Source organism: Trachypithecus francoisi, unplaced genomic scaffold (genome assembly GCF_009764315.1).
Source record: "Trachypithecus francoisi isolate TF-2019V2 unplaced genomic scaffold, Tfra_2.0 Lachesis_group9, whole genome shotgun sequence".
Classification (NCBI taxonomy): domain Eukaryota; kingdom Metazoa; phylum Chordata; class Mammalia; order Primates; family Cercopithecidae; genus Trachypithecus; species Trachypithecus francoisi.
This window is the reverse complement of record NW_022681474.1, coordinates 209412-228299: the sequence shown is the minus strand read 5'-3', so window position 1 is coordinate 228299 and position 18888 is coordinate 209412. Positions and strand designations below refer to the sequence as shown.

The 18888-nt window shown below is 54.3% G+C and overlaps 2 protein-coding genes across 5 annotated transcripts in view; both read left to right on the top strand.

Annotated features, from left to right (window-relative positions):
- The first annotated feature begins 1579 nt into the window (after positions 1 to 1579).
- Positions 1580 to 18888, top strand: part of PAOX (polyamine oxidase) — an 18507-nt gene continuing 1198 nt past the window's right edge. Inside the window, exons 1-7 of one of the 4 annotated variants that reach the window (XM_033209560.1) lie at positions 1580 to 1883; positions 2387 to 2873; positions 3868 to 4067; positions 6626 to 6878; positions 11824 to 11936; positions 12418 to 12575; positions 14854 to 15235. In XM_033209560.1, the coding sequence (XP_033065451.1) occupies positions 1703 to 1883; positions 2387 to 2873; positions 3868 to 4067; positions 6626 to 6878; positions 11824 to 11936; positions 12418 to 12575; positions 14854 to 14997 (1536 nt within the window). In that variant the 5' untranslated portion in view covers positions 1580 to 1702 and the 3' untranslated portion in view covers positions 14998 to 15235. Of the gene's footprint in view, positions 1884 to 2386; positions 2874 to 3867; positions 4068 to 6625; positions 6904 to 11823; positions 11937 to 12417; positions 12576 to 14853; positions 15236 to 18888 lie in introns of those variants that run through there. The other 3 variants (XM_033209562.1, XM_033209561.1, XM_033209563.1) reach the window with 3 other exon arrangements.
- MTG1 (mitochondrial ribosome associated GTPase 1) overlaps positions 16723 to 18888 on the top strand; it is a 24003-nt gene continuing 21837 nt past the window's right edge. Inside the window, exon 1 of the mRNA XM_033209564.1 lies at positions 16723 to 17856. Within this exon, the coding sequence (XP_033065455.1) occupies positions 17745 to 17856 (112 nt within the window). The 5' untranslated portion in view covers positions 16723 to 17744. The remainder of the gene's footprint in view (positions 17857 to 18888) is intronic.

Below are 18888 nucleotides of genomic sequence, written 5' to 3'. Positions count from 1 at the left end.
CCTGTCCACCCAGAGTGGGGAGGCCCAAGCCCGTGCAGGAGGCCTGAGGCACGGGGTGGCATCCCTCACAGCCGTGCCCACCCAGTCGTGTGCAGGGCGATGTGCTCCTGTGTCTGGGCAGTGAGCTGGGCCCTGCGGCCAGAGAAGCAGCTTGATTTCAGACGGTCCCACCAGGGAGTGGGCTGTCCCCTTGGCCATAGCCGCGGGGGACCCAGTTCATCTGTGGAATTCAGGACCCCAGAGTATTTAATCTGCCATCTCAGGACTTCCACTGGGGAGCTGGGGCAGGTGGGTGCGTGGTCCCGCTGTGCTTCCGTGGTGCACGCCAGGGACCTCAGAATGAAGCCCTCACTGAGCCGTTGGCTCTGCTTCAGGCCCAAAAGCAGTGAGTAAGAGAGAGTCCTGCTCAGGCAGAACAGGGGACACTAGTGGCGGGGACTGCACCCCTAACACTTGCCATCCGACTATGGGGGTGGGGCAGCCCTTTTTTCCTTAGTCTGGGGATGTCAGGTGGGTCAGCCTGGTGGAGAGCTGGCTCTGCTGACCCAGGAGCCGCCCTGGGTTCCCCCTGGCCTGGCGACAGGAGGAGATGGCCACTGCATCCAGCGTCGCCTCCTGGCGCTGGGGGCCCCTGAGGGACAAAGGACGCTCGACCCCTGACCGCCACCACCCAGGGAGTCAGCCCGTGTCCCAGGCACCCGCACCTCTCCCTGCCTGGAGCTCAGCTCGCGGGGTTGGCTAGGGAGTGATGGGGAGTGGAATCCAGCGACACCAGGTCACCCTTCCGGGAGCCTTTTTTCCAGCTGGGACGAGAGGGAATCAAAGGAAAGGAAGACACGGCTCAGGGGGTCCACGCCGAGAGCGAAGGGTAAAGCTCACACTGGCAAACTTGAGCGCGCGGCCCCTCCGCAGAGGACGGGGGCTCAGGAGGCGGGGACGCCCCTGAAAACAGGGCAGGAGCGTTTCCAACCCCTGCGGACTGCGATGCAGTAGAAAACGCGGCCGCCTGCACCGGGGGAATTCTCCAGAAATACAGGCGTGCCTGGGTGTGCGCTCAACTTCTCCGGAAGCTGGGAGGGGGCGAGGAACGTTTCTGCACTTGCCCTCGGCTTCTGAACTTTGTACTTTGCGTGTGAACTTTGTGCTTTGGTCCTGTGTCCCTGCAGACCTGTGACCACAAACGCACACGCAGGCGCGCGCACACGCGAACTGAGGGCTCGCTGGCGTTGCTGGAGGCTCTCACAGCCCCCTCCGGACGCATTAAGCTCTCCCAGGTCCCATCCTTGACACCGTGGCACCCCCAGGCCCACTGCGCCTCGGCACTCGAAGCGGGTACCTGCGGGAAGCGCTCGCTGCGCCCTCGTCTCCCTTGGAGGAGACTCTGGCCCGGCCGGCCGGCTTCTCCCTCCGTGGGGACGCTCGCGCGCACCGGCCGGCAGCGCGGGACGCTCCCTGACGCCTGGCCTCGCGGGCCTTCCCACGCGGGCCTTCCCACGCGGGGAGCTTCCCTCCGAGACCCGGGCCCAGTCCAGAGGCTCGCGCAGGCCCAGGCGCACTGTGGGGCCCGCCTGTCCCCGCCCCTTCCCGCCCTGTCCCCGCCCCTTCCCGCCCTGTCCCCGCCCCCTCGCCCCGCCTCCGGCCTCCTGCGAGAGCGGCAGACCTCCCGGCTACTCGGAAGCCCTCGGACTGCCCGGACCGGACGATGGAGGCGACTGGCAGCGTCGGGGAGGCTCCGGGCGGCCGCCGGGTGCTGGTGGTGGGCGGCGGCATCGCGGGGTTGGGCGCGGCGCAGAGACTCTGCGGCCACTCCGCTTTCCCGCACCTGCGGGTCCTGGAGGCCACGGCCCGCGCCGGGGGCCGCATCCGCTCGGAGCGCAGCTTCGGTAACCGCCCCTCCCGGAGCCCCTCCCGGAACCCAACCGGTTGCGCGCGAGCTCGCCGGCCCCCACCAGCCCTGAGCGCAGCTGACCGGCCCGGCCGCCTTACCGGGCTCCCCGAGGAAATCCCCGCTCGCTTAATCGGCCAGAGTTCACCGCCCCGAAACTCAGGGCTCAGAGTTAGTCAGGAGGGCGCCGGCCAGGGAAGGCGACCTCCGGCTCCACAAGGCCTCCCTGGTTGTGCCCCACAGACCCCCCACCCAGCCCCGGAGTACGCCCACCCTGCACCCCTCTCTGTGGTCCAGACCGCCCGACAAGTGCTCTCCTGCCCAGGTGCTCCCCTTAAACTAGGTCTGACAGGGCCCTGCCCTTGGGGACCACAGGGCTCTTGGGGACAGTGTGGTCACATCCTACTTGGGAAGGCCAGCGTGGGCGTGGCCCAGGAGAAGGGCTCGGAGTGACCGTTCTGAGAAAGCAACCCCCAGGTGGCATCTGCTGTCCCCTCGCAGGTGGCGTGGTGGAGGTGGGCGCGCACTGGATCCATGGGCCCTCCCGGGGCAACCCCGTCTTCCAGCTGGCTGCTGAGTACGGGCTGCTGGGGGAGAAGGAGCTGTCCGAGGAGAACCAGCTGGTGGAGACCGGGGGTCACGTGGGCCTGCCCTCCGTGAGCTACGCCAGCTCCGGGGCCCGCGTGAGCCTCCAACTGGTGGCGGAGATGGCGACTCTCTTCTACGGCCTGATAGACCAGACCCGGGAGTTCCTGCATGCTGCGGAGACCCCGGTGCCCAGCGTCGGGGAGTACCTCAAGAAGGAGATTGGCCAGCACGTGACCGGCTGGACAGAGGATGAGGAGACCAGGAAGCTGAAGCTGGCCGTCTTGAGCTCCTTCTTCAACCTGGAATGCTGTGTGAGCGGCACCCACAGCATGGACCTGGTGGCCCTTGCACCCTTTGGGGAGTACACCGTGCTGCCGGGTCTGGACTGCACCTTTTCTAAGTGCGTGCCTGAGTCCCAGCCGCCGCCAGTCCTCCCACCAGGCTCCTCCCACCAGGCTCCCTGGGCCCGGGGTTGGCCATTCTCTGCTCTTGCTTGGGTATGGGAGGGACAGGAGACCATTTGTCGTCCCCATTCAGACGGACTGGTTCCTCGTTTCTCTAGTTTTGCTCATTTAAGCCAAAAAAGTTATTTCTGAGAGAAGGTGGTTAAAATACAAAAGGTAAGGCCAGGCGTGGTGGCTCACTCCTGTAATCCCAGCACTTTGGGAGGCCAAGGTGGGCAGATCACGAGGTCAGGAGTTCAAGAACAGCCTGGCCAACATGGTAAACCCTCATCTCTACTAAAAATACAAAAATTAGCCAGGTGTGTGGGCCCGTGCCTGTAGTCCCAGCTACTCGGGAGGCTGAGGCAGGAGAATTGCTTGAACCTGGGAGATGGAGGTTGCAGTGAGCCAATGCCATGCCATTGCACTCCAAGCCTGGGCGACAGAGTGAGACTCTGTCTCAAAAGAAAAAAAAAAAAACAGAAGGAAAGGCTTCTCTTGCTCCTGTATTTATGAGGGGCTTCGACTGCAGAGGGGGCCCGACATCCCTGGAGCAGGGTGGCTGCTGGGTACCAGGTACAGGTGAGACCCTCCTCGGGCTGTCCCCTCACTCTCTAGACGTCACCCCGGTGTTGTCCCCAAGGCTCCTGGCCAGGCGATGGGCATTTGTGAGTCAGGAACTCTGGGGTGGTAAGGAGGAAGCCCTAGTTCTGGTAAATTGCTTTGGGAGCTCTGTGCCCACTGAACCCTCCCTTACGGCCTGGAGGGCAGGTATGAGCGTCCTTGCAGTGGAAAACCACAGAGTGGAGCTGCCCTCCACGCTGGCCCCAAGTGATGGAGAGCTACCTGCAGCTACCTTTGATGCGGGTGGGAACTCGGAGCAGGTATTTCCACCAGTCCTGCCCTTCCAGGGACTGGGCCTCTACGAAACCAGCACTTTTGTCTTCCTAGGGGCTACCAAGGGCTCACAAACTGCATGGTGGCCTCCCTGCCGGAAGACACGGTCGTTTTTGAGAAGCCTGTGAAGACCATCCACTGGAACGGGTCCTTCCAGGAGGCAGCCCTTCCCGGGGAGACCTTTCCAGTGTTGGTAGAGTGTGAGGATGGAGACCGGTTCCCAGTGCACCATGTCATCGTCACCGTGCCCTTAGGTAGGTCAGGTTTTCAGCCCAGATCCCCATCCCAAGTGCCCGCCTCAGTTGGCTCTGGGGCGTTTGCTTGTGTACGAAGCTCACATTTTCATTCTAATAATTTCCAGATAGATGGAAGGAATGGTTCTGTTATGTTTTGCAGCAATTGCGTGCTTTGGAATTAAGGGTTTTGCTGTAAGAAAAAACGTAAGTATGTGTCCTGCTTGCTTGGAGGTGACCGTTAGGATTGGGACGACCTTGGAGATTAACCACACTGCACTTTGCTGGAGACAGGAAAAGGCATGAAAAGCCTGGTCTCAAGGTCAGGCCTGGGGTGACCTGTTGAAGGAGCCATGTGTATAATTCTGTTTAATTCTAGATCTGGTGATTTAGATCTGTCCTCGAGTAGAGGTGGTTTGAAGCTGTTTTGTGAAAGGTGGAGATGGTTGAAAACAGAGTTACTAGGATAATTGCTGTCAACTGGACATTTGTTCCACACGGTTTCACGCTGCCATGGGTCTCTGCCTGAGTTATCTCATTGACTCCTCAGGCAGCCTTGGGAGGTGTCTGTCACCATCCCCCATTTGACAGATTTGAACATCTAGGCAAGTAGAAGTTATTTAATTGCCCAAGTTCACAAAGCTAGCAAGTGCCGGCACTCACTTGGAAATCTAGGTGTGACTGAAGGTTGTGATGAAAAGCAAGAGCCTCTGCAGCCCTAACTCCTGTCTCCAAGGGGTGGCTGTGCCCTCTCCGGGGCAGGGATGAGCACTCAGACCTCACTGCTGTTTCCCAGAGATGCAGTCATCGTCCCCACATGAACATCTGCTGCTGGCTGGGCGTGGTGGCTTATGCCTGTAATCTCAGCACTTTGGGAAGCGGAGGCAGGCGGATCACCTGAGGTCAGGAGTTCGAGACCAGCCTGGTCAACATGGTGAAACCTTGTCTTTTCTAAAAATCCAAAAATTAGCTGGTCATGATGGCAGGCACCTGTAATCCCCGCTACTTGAGAGGCTGAGGCAGGAGAATTGCTTGAACCCAGGAGGCGGAGGTTGTAGCTCATGAGCTGAGATGGTGCCACTGCACTCCAGCCTGGGTGACAGAGTGAGACTCTGTCTCAAAAACAAACAAACAAACAAAACAAACCCAAAAATCTGCTGCTCAGTTTGCCTCTTTTTTTTTTTTTCTGTAATAGAACTTGTCAGTGTTTCCAAATCAGCACACAGAGATCTCCAGCGCTCTTTTTTGTTTCCCTCCAGTGACTTTGTTCATACTTGTTTGGAGTATGTAGCTGCAGGGCCTGCTAAGTGCTGATCACCGGGGACATTTTCAGTAGATACATTGTTACAACTGTGAGCATTTTTTTTTTTTTTTTTTTTTTTTGAGGCGGAGTCTCGCTCTGTCGCCTGGACTGGAGTGCAGTGGCCGGATCTCAGCTCACTGCAAGCTCCGCCTTCCGGGTTTACGCCATTCTCCTGCCTCAGCCTCCCGAGGAGCTGGGACTACAGGCGCCCGCCACCTCGCCTGGCTAGTTTTTGTATTTTTTTTAGTAGAGACGGGGTTTCACCGTGTTAGCCAGGATGGTCTCGATCTCCTGACCTCGTGATCCGCCCGTCTCGGCCTCCCAAAGTGCTGGGATTACAGGCTTGAGCGAGCATTTTGTTTATAAGGAGCCAATTCACAAAAATTAGCCGTTGGGTGCTTGTAATCCCAGCTACTCAGGAGGCTGAGACAGGAGAATTGCTTGAACCCAGGAGGCAGAGGTTGCAGTGAGCTGAGATCGTGCCATTGCACTCCAGCCTGGGCGACCAGCGCGAAACTCCATCTCAAAAAAAAAAGGAGCCACTTAATTTGCCATGCAGTGTTTTCTTGTCATTATTTCATAAGTACAGATGGAAAGTTAGGTGGTCTTCATGTTTCTATTTCATGCAGTTTTACATGTGCACTTAAAAACACTTGTGATGGCCAGGCAGGGTGGCTCATGCCTGTAATCCCAGCACTTTGGGAGGCTGAGGCGGGTGGATCACCTGAGGTCAGGAGTTCAAGACCAGTCTAACCAACATGGCGAGACCCCATCTCTACTAAAAATAGAAAAATTAGCTGGGCATGGTGGTGGGTGTCTGAAATCCCAGCTACTTGGGAAGCTGAGGCAGGAGAATTGCTAGAACTGGGAGGCAGAGGTTGCAGTGAGCCGAGATCACATCATTGCATTCCAGCTTGGGCGACAGAGCAAGAATCCATCTCAAAAAAAAAAAGGAAAACCCAAAAAACAAAAAACACTTGTGTGAAAGGTAGGGAACGGTGGCTCACGCCTGTAATCCCAGCAGTTTGGGAGGCCAAGGTGGGAGGATTGCTTGAGCCAGGGAGGTCAAGGCTGCAGCGAGCCCTGATCGTGATGCTGCGTGCACTCTAGCCTGGGCAGCAGAGCAAGACTCTATCTCAGAAACAAGGAGAAAAAAGTAAAACTGCTTGTGTGAATGTGTCTGTAGGATAAATCCCAGCAGGGGAAATTGCTGGGTCCAAGGTCTGGACAGACAGGACTTCCAAGGATGTAAGTAGAGTCCAATTCTGAATTCCAGGTTTTCTTAAGGAACATCTGGACACCTTCTTTGACCCTCCACTGCCGGCTGAGAAGGCAGAAGCCATCAGGAAGATAGGGTTCGGGACCAATAATAAAATCTTCCTGGAGTTTGAGGAGCCCTTCTGGGAGCCTGACTGCCAGCTGATCCAGCTGGTGTGGGACGACACGTCGCCCCTGGAGGACGCTGCCCCTGCGCTGCAGGACGCCTGGTTCCGGAAGCTCATTGGCTTTGTGGTCCTGCCCGCCTTCGCGTACGTTTGCTCCCTGAGAGGCTCTGTGAGTAGCTGGCTCATAGGCCTTCATCTGATGGAGGATGCAGCAGTGTGTCCGTTCACTGCAGGGCATTTCTGGGGTTCAATGGGTAGGGATCCCATGAGCCCCCCCAGGTGCTGGCTGCACCTGGGCCTGACCCCTGCGGGGACAGATGGTGCCCTGCTGTATGCAGGTTGTCAGCATCCCTCAGGGCCCAGAATGTGTCTGTGGACTTGCAGGCAGGCTCAGTCTTCAGTCAGTGGGAACGCGTTTATTGGAATGTTGCAGGGAGCTGGGGCTTGTAGATACAGAAGATCTTTGAAACACCATCTGCCCATACCTGGGGAGACAATACTTAACCAGGATGAAATAATTGAAGGAAACATTCCTAGAAGTAATGGAATCGTAGACCCATAGAGGAAGGGCTCACTTGTATGGGCTGGCCCTCTTAGAAACAGCATACACAGACCACATAGTGATTCAGGAGATAATCCCATGAGTGATGTGGGGATGGAGGGACTGACTTTTCCAGCAAGATTAAAACACAAAGACAGCCTGTTGTAGTCAGATGGCAGATATAATTCCACGTTTCCATTGAGAGATGCCGCAGGAGGGGGCACTGAGTTCTTGTTCTGAAAGGCCTGGGATGGGGTGGGAGTGTAGGGCATGCCTGCCAGACGGTTCATAGCCGCCGTCCACTGGGAGCAGGAGGCTGCAGGCTGCAGACTAGCCCTGCACAGGATGGGGGAAGCCTGTGTGTCTCCTTCACGCTGAAGAGAAAACTGGCATTCCGGCCAGATGCAGTGGCTCACACCTGTCATCCCTGCACTTTGGGAGGCTGAGGGGGTGGATCACCTGAGGTCAGGAGTTCGAGACCAGCCTGGCCAACATGATGAAACCCCGTCTCCACTAAAAATACACAAAATTAGCTGGGTGTGGTGGTGGGCACCTGTAATCACAGCTACTCAGGAGGCTGAGGCAGGACAATCGCTTGAACCTGGGAGGCGGAGGTTGCAGTGAGCTGAGATTGTGCCACAGCACTCCAGCCTGGGCAACAAGAGCAAAACTCTGTCTTAAAAAAAAAAAAAAGAAAAAGAAAAAGAAAGAAAACTGGCATTCCAGGTGTTGAGATAGGCCTGGGTTGCTGGTGGGCAGCCGGGTGGGTGACTGTGTAGACACCTGCCCTAGCCCCAGCCCCACCTCCTGTGCTCTCTTGCTTAGGACATCAGTGGGATCCTGAGTGATTTGGTGGGACCCTGTCTGTGGCATGGGGTGGTAGCTATCCCATCCTTTTATATACCTGCAAAGGGTTGGGGATCTCAAAGAGCTTTTGTTTATGTGAGTCATATCTGTAAATGTACCCCATGATAAATTAATTTTTTTTTTTTTTTTTTGAGACGGAGTCTCGCTCTGTCGCCCAGGCTGGAGTGCAGTGGTGCGATCTTGGCTACTGCAAGCTCCACCTCCCGGGTTCACGCCATTCTCCTGCCTCAGCCTCCAAAGTAGCTGGGACTACAGGCGCCCGCCACCACGCCTGGCTAATTTTTTGTATTTTAGTAGAGACGGTGTTTCACCATGTTAGCCAGGATGGTCTCAATCTCCTGACCTCGTGAACCGCCCGCCTTGGCCTCCCAAAGTGCTGGGGTTACAGGCGTGAGCCACCGCCCGGCCACCACATGATAAATTAAATTATTATTTGAGATGATAGTAACAAACCTATTCCATGTTAGTATAAATAACATTTTTTAATGAACATTTTCTTAAAATTTAATGAAGGGTGGCAGCAGTTTTGTCTTTTCTGCAAAACTTTTTTTTTTTTTTTGAGACAAGATCTCCCTGTCACCCAGGCTGGAATGCATGGAATGCAGTGGTGTGATCTTGGCTCACTGCAACCTCTGCCTCCTGGATTCAAGTGATTCTCCTGCCTCAGCCTCCTGAATAGCTGGAATTACAGGTATGCGCCACCATGCCCAGCTAATTTTTGTAATTTTAGTAGAGACAGGGTTTTGACATGTTGGCCAGGCTGGTCTCGAACTCCTGGCCTCAAGTGGTCCGCCCACCTCGGCCTCCCAAAGTGCTGGGATTACAGATGTGAACCACCATGCCCGGCCTTTTTTGCAAAACTCTTTAGTGTTACACTTAATAGAAGACATCTGGGTTCTTAGGCCTCCTCTGCATTCATTCTGTGGTGATGTTTTATTTTGGTTGAAAGATAGGAAGAAAATCTGAATCTACATGGATATGTGGTTGGAAGAAGGAGTGAAACTTATTTATTTATGTATTTATGTATTTATTTATTTTATGAGATGGAGTTTTGCTCTTGTCACCCAGGCTGGAGTGCAATAGCTCGATCTTGGCTTATTGCAACCTCTGCCTCCCCAGTAGCTGGGGAGTTCAGGCATTTCTCCTACCTCAGCCTCCCCAGTAGCTGGGATTACAGGCATGCGCCACCACGCTCGGATAATTTAGTATTTTTAGCAGAGACAAGCTTTCTCCATGTTGGTCAGGCTGGTCTCAAACTCCTGACCTCAAGTGATCTGCCCACCTTGGCCTCCCAAAGTACTGGAATTACAGGCGTGAACCACTGTGCCCAGCCAAAGGAGTGATATTTAAATAGCTTTTCAAATGATTGTGGGTATTCTTTGATACTACACCAAAAGTCAAGAAGTATTAGTAGTTCCTTAAAGGTTGGCCAAATATGAAATCGGAGAGCACACTGGTGAATTTTTTGTCTTCTGTGACACTGAAATCTATTTGTCTGTCTTGCACTTCAAATGGATCTTTTACCTATCCATGACTTTAGTCATTTGGAAAATACTAGGCTGGGTATGGTGGCTCATGCCGGTAATTCCAGCACTTTGGAAGGCCAAGGTGTGCAGATAGCTTGAACTCAGGAGTTCAAGACCAGCCTGGGCAACATAGCGAGACCCCGTCTCTACCAAAAATACAAAAAAATAGCCAGACATGATGGTATGTGCCTGTGGTCCCAGCTACTGGGAGGCTGAGGCGGGAGGATTGCTTGAGCCCAGGAGGTAGAGGTTGCAGTGACTTGTGATCAAGCCACTGAACTCCAGCCTGGGCAACAGAGCGAGGCCCTGTCTTAATAAAAGAAAAAATATATATATACTGGTTCATGTAGTCTTCCAAATATTGATACATTTCATTATACGATATAAAAAAACCAAATTTATTAACATACCGCTGATCTCAGAAAAGTCTTTCGCTATTGGGAAGCTGTGATGCTGTTGGTGGCAGAAACAAGCTTTTCTAAAATTGCAATTTTTGCTTGAGAGCTTAAACTTTGTCATTGTCTATAAATACTATTTGTTAGTTGTTTTCCTGTGACAGAGGCACTTTGCTCATTTTCAAGAAAATGTTGCCAAATACCAGACTGTGGTTTGTCTGTCCAGTGCTCTCCCGAGTTCTGAGCCAGCCCTGCCAGGAATGAGCTTGTGCAGGGTGAGTCCTCCACGGCCACTGTGCACCACACGCAGCAGGAGTGTTCTACGTGGATCCTGCTTCTCCACACAGATTATTATTATTTTTTGAGACGGAGTCTCTCTCTTGTTGCCCAGGCTGGAGTGCAGTGGCACAGTCTTGGCTCACTGCAAGCTCCACCTCCCGGGTTCACGCCATTCTCCTGCCTTAGCCTCCCGAGTAGCTGGGACTACAGGCTCCCACAACCATGCCAGGCTAATTTTTTATTTTATTTTTTATTTTTATTTATTTATTTATTTATTTTTTTGAGACGGAGTCTCGCTCTGTCGTCGGGCTGGAGTGCAGTGGCCGGATCTAAGCTCACTGCAAGCTCCGCCTCCCGGGTTTACGCCATTCTCCTGCCTCAGCCTCCCGAGTAGCTGGGACTACAGGCGCCCGCCACCTCGCCCGGCTAGATTTTTGTATTTTATAGTAGAGGCGGGGTTTCACTGTGTTAGCCAGGATGGTCTCGATCTCCTGACCTCGTGATCCGCCCGTCTCGGCCTCCCAAAGTGCTGGGATTACAGCTTGAGCCACTGCGCCCGGCCAATTTTTTATTTTTATTAGAGGCTGGATTTCACCATATTGGCCAGGCTGGTCTCGAGCTCCTGACCTTGTGATCTGCCTGCCTCGGCCTCCCAAAGTGCTGGGATTACAGGCATGAGCCACCGTGCCTTACCCTCCACGCAGATAGTTAAAAAGACAAGAACTTGAGGGTCAAGATTTAATAAAATTAGTAACTTTTACTGCCTATCAAGGACATTCTCAAGTGAAAGCAGCATTTTTATTTATTTTTTAATATATATATTTTAACTTTTATATTCAGAGGCAGGGGTAGCCGTGCAGGTTTGTTATATAGCTAACCGTGTGTCATGGGGGTTTGCTGTACAGATTAGTTCATCACCCAGGAATTAAACCTAGTACCCATTAGTTATTGCTCCTGCTCCTCTCCCTCCTCCCATCCTCCACCCTCCCGCAGGCCCCAGTGTGTGTTCTCATCTTTAGCTCCCACTTGAAAGGGAAAACATGTGCTGTCTGCTTTTCTGTTCCTGTGTTAGTTTGCTGAGGATAATGGCCTCCAGCTCCATCCATGTCCCTACAAAGGACATGATCTCGTTCTTTTACGGCTGCAAAAAGCAGCATTTTGTAACCCGCTTGTGTGGTGGTGGGAACACCTGCAGGCGAGTGTGGGTCTGGTTGCTGCCTTGATTCTGCTAAGGGACAGTTCTTGCACAGGTGCAAATGTTGGTGTGGTGGAAACAGCAAACGCTGTCTTAGCGTCTGCAGGGTCTTCGGACCGCAGGACTTTGCAGCACACACTCTGAGAACTGCTGCCTGAGGGACACTCTGTGGGGGATGGCTCTTTGTGCCTCAGGGGCCGCTGCTCCATTAGAGGCTCCTTGCTGAGAGACGTGGGCCGAGAGCTGGGCCGGACGCCGCCATCCACGGGTCTCTTTCTCCATGCAGGTCTGTCCACGTTCTCTGTGGGTTCATTGCTGGGCTTGAGTCCGAGTTCATGGAGACTCTGTCGGATGAAGAAGTACTTCTGTGTCTCACCCAAGTGCTCCGGAGAGTGACAGGTACTCACCACACACGCCAGTTCCTGCCTCTGCTTGTTACTGGTTGATCTCTAAACAGAAACTAGGCTTTTCAGAACAGAGAAGAACTAAATTTGGCTGACTCTGTACATCTCCAGGGACCATCCTTCCTCATGTTAGTGGGGTCAGTAACAGTTCTTACCTCCGAGGAACTGAAATGACTTCGCAAACACTTCCTACTTCTGCCACCGAAATAAATGCCGTTGTCCTTGATCAGATTTTTACAGAGGAGGAACCCAAGGCTCGGAAACAGTAGCACGCTGCTGTCACAGGCCCCGGGTCCCGGCCTGCTGTTCTCGGGTCAGGGTCGGCAGGAAGGGCCTCTCCTGATGCACTCTGCTGCTCGGTTTTTTCCCGTGTAGCGTCTTTCACATTAAACTGCTCAATCTTCAAAAATGACACAAACAGTTGCAGACCTGTGGGTGAGAGTTCTCGGTTAACATGCAGTGTCTCTGTGGCTCAGGAAACCCACGGCTCCCCGCGCCTAAGAGCGTCCTGCGGTCTCGCTGGCACAGTGCCCCGTACACTCGGGGCTCCTACAGCTACGTGGCCGTGGGCAGCACTGGGGGCGACCTGGACCTGCTGGCTCAGCCCCTCCCTGCAGATGGCGCCGGTGCCCAGGTATGTGGCGTGCCCCAGTCGGGGGTGTGGGTCAGGCTGCAGAGGCCCCTGCTGAGTCTCAGTGCTGCAGGAGCACCCACCAGTGACGGGTGGGCTGGGACCCCAGACTCAGAAGCCATTTTCTTTTTTTTTTTTGAGACGGAGTCTCACTCTGTCGCCCAGGCTGGAGTGCAGTGGCCGGATCTCAGCTCACTACAAGCTCTGCCTCCCGGGTTCACGCCATTCTCCTGCCTCAGCCTCCCGAGTAGCTGGGACTACAGACGCCCACCACCTCGCCCGGCTAGTTTTTTGTATTTTTTAGTAGAGACGGGGTTTCGCTGTGTTAGCCAGGATGGTCTCGATCTCCTGACCTCGTGATCCGCCCGTCTGGGCCTCCCAAAGTGCTGGGATTACAGGCTTGAGCCACCGCGCCCGGCCGGAAGCCATTTTCTTGTTGAAACTAAGAATAATTTTTAAATGTATGGTTTTTGTGAGAGTCATACACACATATAGCTTAAAAAGTCAGAGAATTCTGCAGTGCTAACAAAATAAAGTAAAACCAACACAGCAGCTGGAGCCCCTTTTGCCCCTCCCAGACCGCGCTCCCAGCTGACTCTGACGCTAAGTTTGCTGCATCTCTAAAAACATGTTTCTGCTACCACTTTTTGAGAAATATTTCCTATGCAAAATGTCAAACACACAAAAGTAGGTAGAACCTTTGAGTGCCCACCAGGCTTCCCCTGAGTCAAGCCTGCTCCCCACCTGCCCCCCGCCCTTACTTACTAAGCACATCGCACACAGGACATTCACCTGGGGATATTTTGGTGCCTGTCTCTAAAAGATAAAGACATGCTTGTAAAAAACTATGATGCCGAGGGCAGTGGCTCACACCTGTAATCCTAGTGCTTTGGGAGGCCGAGGCAGGAGGTTCGCTGAGGCCAAGAGTTCGAGACCAGCCTGGGCAACATAGTGAGAGTTGGTCTCCACATACACACAAAAAAGTAGCCAGGCGTGGTAGCGTGCACTGTAGTCCCAGCTGCTCGGGCTTGGGTCCAGTTGAGGCTGGATAAGCTATGACTGCGCCACTGGACTCCAGCCTGGGTGTCAGAGCAAGACTCTGTCTCAGAAAACATACAAATAAAACCATATAACTATGATACTATTTATCCACTTAAAAATTAACAATCATTCCTCAGTATTATCCAATATTTAGTCAGTGTTCAGTTTTCCAATCCGCTCATGATCTCTCTTCAGTGAGCCTGCTTGGAAATGTTGCTGCTTGCGTTTTCAGTTTCAGGTGTTATTAATTGACTTCTCATTACATCAGATAAGGTTGTAGCTTTCTTCCACCCCTCTGCCCACCCGACTTCCAGATCCCTCCCCCACCCTCCCCATATATGATCCAGTAGTTGTGGCCACATCACTATTCAGTGTTTACACCACCTTTTTTTCTCTAAATGCTGTTCACACCTGAGCTGCGGGGTGCAGTCGCTTCCTTTCTCGCCCATTAGTGAATGTGTGTGAGCCGTTTTCCTGCCCGTTGGTGGATACGTGTGAGCCGTTTTCCTGGCTGTTGATGGATACGTGTGAGTCGTTTTCCTGGCTGTTGATGGATACGTGTGAGCCGTTTTCCTGGCTGTTGATGGATACGTGTGAACTGTTTTCCTGCCTGTTGGTGAATGTGTGTGAGCCATTTTCTGTCCGTTGATGGATATGTGTGAGCCGTTTTCCCGCCCATTAGTGAATGTGTGTGAGCCGTTTTCCTGGCTGTTGATGGATACGTGTGAGCCGTTTTCCTGCCGGTTGATGGATATGTGTGAGCCGTTTTCCCGCCCATTAGTGAATGTGTGTGAGCTGTTTTCTTGCCTGTTGGTGGATACGTGTGAGCCGTTTTCCTGGCTGTTGATGGATACGTGTGAGCTGTTTTCCTGGCTGTTGATGGATACGTGTGAGCCGTTTTCCTGCCGGTTGATGGATACGTGTGAGACGTTTTCCTGCCTGTTGATGGATACGTGTGAGACGTTTTCCTGCCTGTTGATGGATACGTGTGAGACGTTTTCCTGGCTGTTAATGGATACGTGTGAGCTGTTTTCCTGCCCACTGGAGAATGTGTGTGAGCCGTTTTCCTGGCTGTTGGTGGGTACGCGCGCGAGCCCTTTTCTCGCCTGTTAGTGGAGGTGTGTGAGCTGTGTTTTCCCACCTCTTGGTGGATGCTCGTGAGCCATTTTCTGTGTGTTTATCTGCCCAGACCCTGCTATCTGAATTGCATCCCCATTCTAACCCTGGCTCTTCTTTGCAGCTCCAGATCCTGTTTGCAGGGGAAGCCACACATCGCACGTTTTACTCCACGACGCACGGTGCTCTGCTGTCGGGATGGAGGGAGGCTGACCGCCTGCTCAGTCTGTGGGCCCCACAGGTGCAGCAGCCCAGGCCGAGGCTCTAGCTGAGCCCAGCCTACTCTGTTCTTCCTGTGCCGGGGGAGGCTGGGACCCTCGTTTCCTCTGACAGATTTCAATCTGGCTTGATATTTGGGGATGTTAATGAGAGTCCTCTGGTTTTTGGTAACTGGGGCCACCTTCTCAGTTCTTGTGTCTGTTATTGGAGTCTGGCCAGGGTTGACTTGAGCTGAGACACCGGATGCTCACGGAGATGCCGGGCACATAAAGCACATTACAGCCACAGCGTCCAGAGCCGTCCTTCCTGCCTCGAGGCTGTCCTGTCCTTCCTGCCTTGGGGCTCTAGCATCTGCTGCTGTTGTCTTTGTCTTGCTCCAGGCCCAGGTTACACAGGGCCTTTTGTTTCCAATCCCCACAACCACATGTGGCCCCGCACTCTGGGTTCCCTGAACTCTGGGTCCTGTAGTTGCTTCTCGTCCCCCTGCCTTCTCATGGCTGCTGCCTGGGATGACGGCGTAGCTGACAACCCTCCTCTTGCTCATCAACTGCTGCTGCAATCAGTCGCCCACTTCGCAGGTTCGCAGGCACTGGGGAGATGAGGGGTGCCCTGCCCTGCCCTGAGGCTGGGGGTTTTCTGGAGGAAGTGAATACCTAATAAGGCCTGAAATGAGAAACAGGGTGCCCGGCCCATGGGAGCTGGGGAGTCTGTGGGGTGTGGGCAGTGCTGGGGTGAGGGTGCTGGGGTGCTGGGCAGTGTTGGGGTGAGTGTGCTGGGATGCCGGGGAGTGTGTGGGGTGTGGGCAGTGCTGGGGTACCAGGTGGTGTTGGGGTGTGGGCAGTGGTAGGGTGCCGGGTGGTGATGGGGTGAGTGTGCTGGGGTGCTGGGCAGTGTTGGGGTGAGTGTGCCGGGAAGCCAGGCCCCTCTCCGGCCCCTCCACCCCAGCCTGGATCTGCAGGGCTCCTCTCTTCTCACCCTCTGGTCTCTGTTCAAATCGCCCCTCCTAGGGTGTTCCCTGACCCCAAGCCTCCTGAGCCCCAGCCTCTCTCTGTAGCCAGCAGCCCCACCTGCCACCTGCATTTGCTGTGTCACCAGACTGGTCTCTCCAGGGACACCTGCCCATCAGATGCCTGTGAGAAAAATTCAAATTCCACAGGGTTTTATTGTGGTTTTGTGCTCCTGGGACCATGAGGGAATGCAGCTTCCTTCAAGTACAAAAATCTTTACTGTTGATATTTAAGGTTTCATCAATTCTGTCTCCCAGGGACAAAGGCAGCAAGACCCAGGCTGCCCCCTCTGGGTGTGAGGGACCAGCTTGGTGAGGAGGGGGGTTGGGGATATTGACCTAGCAGGAGGCCCTGACTGCCCCACTCAGCCCAGAAACCACCTGGAAGGCTTCTGTCTTCCGTAGAAGGGCCATGTCTCTCACGCGCAAAAATGTTTACAGGTAGGCGTTAGGGTATTAAGTGGTTTAAGAATATCAGAACCATGGCAATATTTTTGCACTTAGAATTTGAGCATGTTTGGTATTTTCAGTAGCTTGTTTAAAAAAATTCCAGTAGAGGCTGGGTGCCATGGCTCATGCCTATAATTCCAGCACTATGGGAGGCTGAGGTGGGCAGATCATCTGAGGTTAGGAGTTTGAGACCAGCCTGGCCAACATGGCGAAACCCCATCTCTACTAAAAATATAAAAAAATTAGCCAGGCGTGGTGGTGTGCACCTGTAGTCCCAGCTACTCGGGAGACTAAGGCAGGAGAATTGCTTGAGCCCAGGAGGCGGAGGTTGCAGTGAGCCAAGATCATGCCACTGCACTCCAGCCTGGTGACAGAGCGAGACGCCGTCTCAAAAATAAAAATTCCAGTAGAGGAATACTCTTGTAATGCAGTGTGCAGTTGAGCAGTTGCTGACTGCTGATTTAGAGTTGAAATCCGACTACATTTATGTCTAGTCTTGGACAGTGGAGAATATTTCAGCTTCGTTGTATTAATTGGTTTAATTTAACAGAACTGCAGTCAGTATTTGGAAATGGTTTATTTTTTATATTAAACCCTGAAGTACTTGAGGCTGTGTGAGGTGGCTCATGCCTGTAATCCGAGCATTTTGGGAGGCCCAGGCAGGTAGATCACTGGAGGTCAGGAGTTCGAGACCAGCCTGGCCAACATGGTGGAACTCCATCTCTACTAAAAATATAAAATCAGCTGGGCATGGTGGCGGGCGCCTGTAATCCCAGATACTCCGGAGGCTGAGGTGGGAGAATCCCTTGAACTCGGGAGTTGAGGTTGCAACCAGCGAGACCGTGCCACCGCACTCTTGGGCAACAGAGCAAGACTCTGTCTCAAACAAAACAAAACAAACAAAAACCCGTAAGTACTTAAAAAGAAAATGAAGAGATTACATTTATAAGATAAATTTAAAGTATTTGAGAGATTTTAACCAAATTGTAAAAAGAGATTGCTAAATTTTGTTACACTTATACTCAGGATATGCTTAAGGGAGAGCGATGAGTTTTAATATTTAGTGAATGTTAACGTCCGAATTTCTTAAACCCACGAAACCCCCCCACCCCGAGCCGTCCCCGGGGCCTCCTCCTAGTCCCGCCCCGGCGCCCGGCCCACCATTCGCCCCTCCCCCTGGGCCCGGGGCCCGCCCACTCCGGGCTTCGCCAGGGGCGGAGGCGACGTGGTGCGCACGCGCGGGCCGTGCTGCGGGACCTTGGAACGCCGGAACCTGAGAGGCGGGTCGCGGCGGCGCGGAGGAGGTCCGCTGCGGGAGCGTTTCCGGGGACGGCGCCGCCATGAGACTGGCCCCGCGCGTGCTGTGCAGCGCCGCCCAGGCCGCCTGGCGGGAGAACTTCCTACTGCGCGGTCGCGACGTGGCGCGCTGGTTCCCGGGCCACATGGCCAAGGGTGAGGCACGGCGGGGAGAGGCAAGGTCATGCCCACGGCCGCGGCGCCTGTGCTACCCTCCCACCCCCGTTTCGGCCGTCGCCTGTCTCTCCCGGTCGTCCTGGGCGGGCCCCCGGGAGGGCCCCCCCTTCCTCCCTCGTCTCCCTCCTTCCCCGGTCTCACCCGCTCCCGGAGCTGCCGAGACGCCTTCTCCTGCGCAGCTGCGGGAGAGGCCCGTTCCCGCGAGTGCCCCCGCAACGCAGCCGCGAGCCCGGGGCCTGCTTGACCTCCGACCTCTGGCCCGACGCCCCGTCCTCTGTTCCCAGCAAGTGCCTTCTGCCCCTTTAATCCCCCGAAGCCTCCGTTTCCACATGTTCTTGACAAGATAGACTTCTGAGTCTTTTGGGGACTAAATGAAACAGTGGACATGAAGGGACCTGTTCAGCTTTAACTCATGTATTGAGTCGTTTTCCTGCTTAAACGTCTTTGGTAATTTCTTACTGTTTGTCACAGTTCGGCCCCAAGAAGACCGCTGGGGCCGGCCCAGCCCCTCTAGGATGTTGTGATGGCCACCCCGCCTCGGCTCTGCCTGCACTGGGGGCCGAGCGGGAAGAAGGGTCCGTATGGGTGTCTGAGGCTGTGTCCTCGGTCTTTGGACAACACTGGAGGGGAAGGAAGCTGGAAGCTTTGTTATCTCGGTTTGTGTGGTATGCCTGGTTAGGGGACTATGGTCATCTTTCCTACAAGGTGGCAGGGGCCTGATGAGCCAGTGCTACTCTGTTTCCTAGCCCAGATTAAGACCCGTGGGGCCGGGCACGATGGCTCAAGCCTGCCATCCCAGCACTTTGGGAGGCCGAGACGGGCGGATCACGAGGTCAGGAGATCGAGACCATCCTGGCTAACACGGTGAAACTCCGTCTCTACTAAAAAATACAAAAACTAGCCGGGCGAGGTGGCGGGCGCCTGTAGTCCCAGCTACTCGGGAGGCTGAGGCAGGAGAATGGCATAAACCCGCGAGGCAGAGCTTGCAGTGAGCTGAGATCCGGCCACTGC